This window comes from Colobus angolensis, unplaced genomic scaffold, assembly GCF_000951035.1.
Source record: "Colobus angolensis palliatus isolate OR3802 unplaced genomic scaffold, Cang.pa_1.0 Scaffold35, whole genome shotgun sequence".
NCBI classification, from domain to species: Eukaryota; Metazoa; Chordata; class Mammalia; order Primates; family Cercopithecidae; genus Colobus; species Colobus angolensis.
The window spans coordinates 5,371,731-5,373,101 of record NW_012116821.1 but is presented as its reverse complement, the minus strand read 5'-3'; the positions used below and the strand labels follow the sequence as shown (position 1 = coordinate 5,373,101).

The 1,371-nt window shown below is 45.8% G+C and overlaps 1 protein-coding gene across 1 annotated transcript in view; it reads left to right on the top strand.

Moving 5' to 3' along the window:
- Positions 1–1,371, top strand: part of GTF3C6 (general transcription factor IIIC, polypeptide 6, alpha 35kDa) — a 45,217-nt gene that overhangs the window by 4,992 nt on the left and 38,854 nt on the right. Inside the window, exon 2 of the mRNA XM_011952882.1 lies at positions 899–1,055. Within this exon, the coding sequence (XP_011808272.1) occupies positions 899–1,055 (157 nt within the window). The remainder of the gene's footprint in view (positions 1–898; positions 1,056–1,371) is intronic.

Sequence of the window (1,371 nt, the reverse complement as noted above, 5' to 3'; positions counted from 1 at the left end):
GTGGCTTATGCCTGTAATCCCAGCACTTTGGGAGGTCGAGCTGGGCAGATCACTTGAGGTCAGCCGTTTGAGACCAGCCTAGCCAACATGGTGAATGAAACCCTGTCTCTACTAAAAATACAAAAAAAAAATTAGCCAGGCATAGTGGTGCATGCCTGTAATCCCAACTACTCGAGAGGCTGAGGCAGGAGAATCACTTGAACCTGGGAGGTGGAGGGTGCCAAGATGATACCACTGCACTCTGGCCTGGATGACAGAGTGAGACTCCATCTCAAAAAAAAGGAGAAAAATGTGACTGGCTTAGTTCAGTTTTTCAAAATTAAATGTGCATCAGAATCTGGCCAACATGGCGAAACCCATCTCTACTAAAAATACAAAAACTAGTTGGGCATGATGATGTGTGCCTGTAGTTCCAGCTACTCGAGAGGCTGAGGTGGGAGGATCACTTGAACACAGGAGGTCAAGGCTACAGTAAGCTGTGATCGCACCACTGCACACCAGACTTGGTGACAGAGCAAGACCCTGTCTCACAATAATATAATAATGTGCATCAGAATCATCTGGAGAGCTTAAACCACAAGTTGTAGGGCCCCTTCCCAGCATTTCTGATTTAGTCATCTAGGGTACAGCCTGCGAATTTGCATTTGTAACAAAATCCCAGGTAATGCTGACTACATTGATCTGGAGACCACACTTGAGAACCATTGGTCTGGTTAATTATCCTTTTATCTGTTTGGACAGAGCAACTGGGCAAGCTACCTCATGTTGCCAGTACCATATTTCTGAACTGACTCTCAGGCTCATAAGTGGAGAATTTTTTCCTCCTCATTTAGGCAGTCACCCAAGTCTTATGGTTTATAACTGGAATGTCTCTGACCTCTCCCTTTATCTTCCTCAGTCACTGCCCTCATCCAGGGTCTCATCTCCCCATACCTGGATCAGAGAAAAGCTTCCTGTTTCAAGCTGCCCTAGACCTGCAGCTGCCAAATTACCTTTCCACTGACAGTCCTCAAATACTTATGGTTTCCCTGAAGGCCATCGATCGGCTGCCTTTGGTTATCACATTGAGTTAAATTTTGGAACACCTCTAAACTTTTGCTTTTAGGTAAATAATATTTATTTATTTATTTGTTTATTTATTTAGAGACAGAGTCTTGCTCTATTGCCCACGCTGGAGTGCACTGGCATAATCTCAGCTCACTGCAACCTCCCCCTCCCAGGTTCAAGCCATTCTCCTGCCTCAGCCTCCCGAGTAGCTGGGAATACAGGCGTCCGCCACCAAGTCCAGCTAATTTTTGTATTTTTAGTAGAGACAGGGTTTCACCACGTTGCCCAGCCTGGTCTAGAACTCCTGACCTCAGGTGATACGCC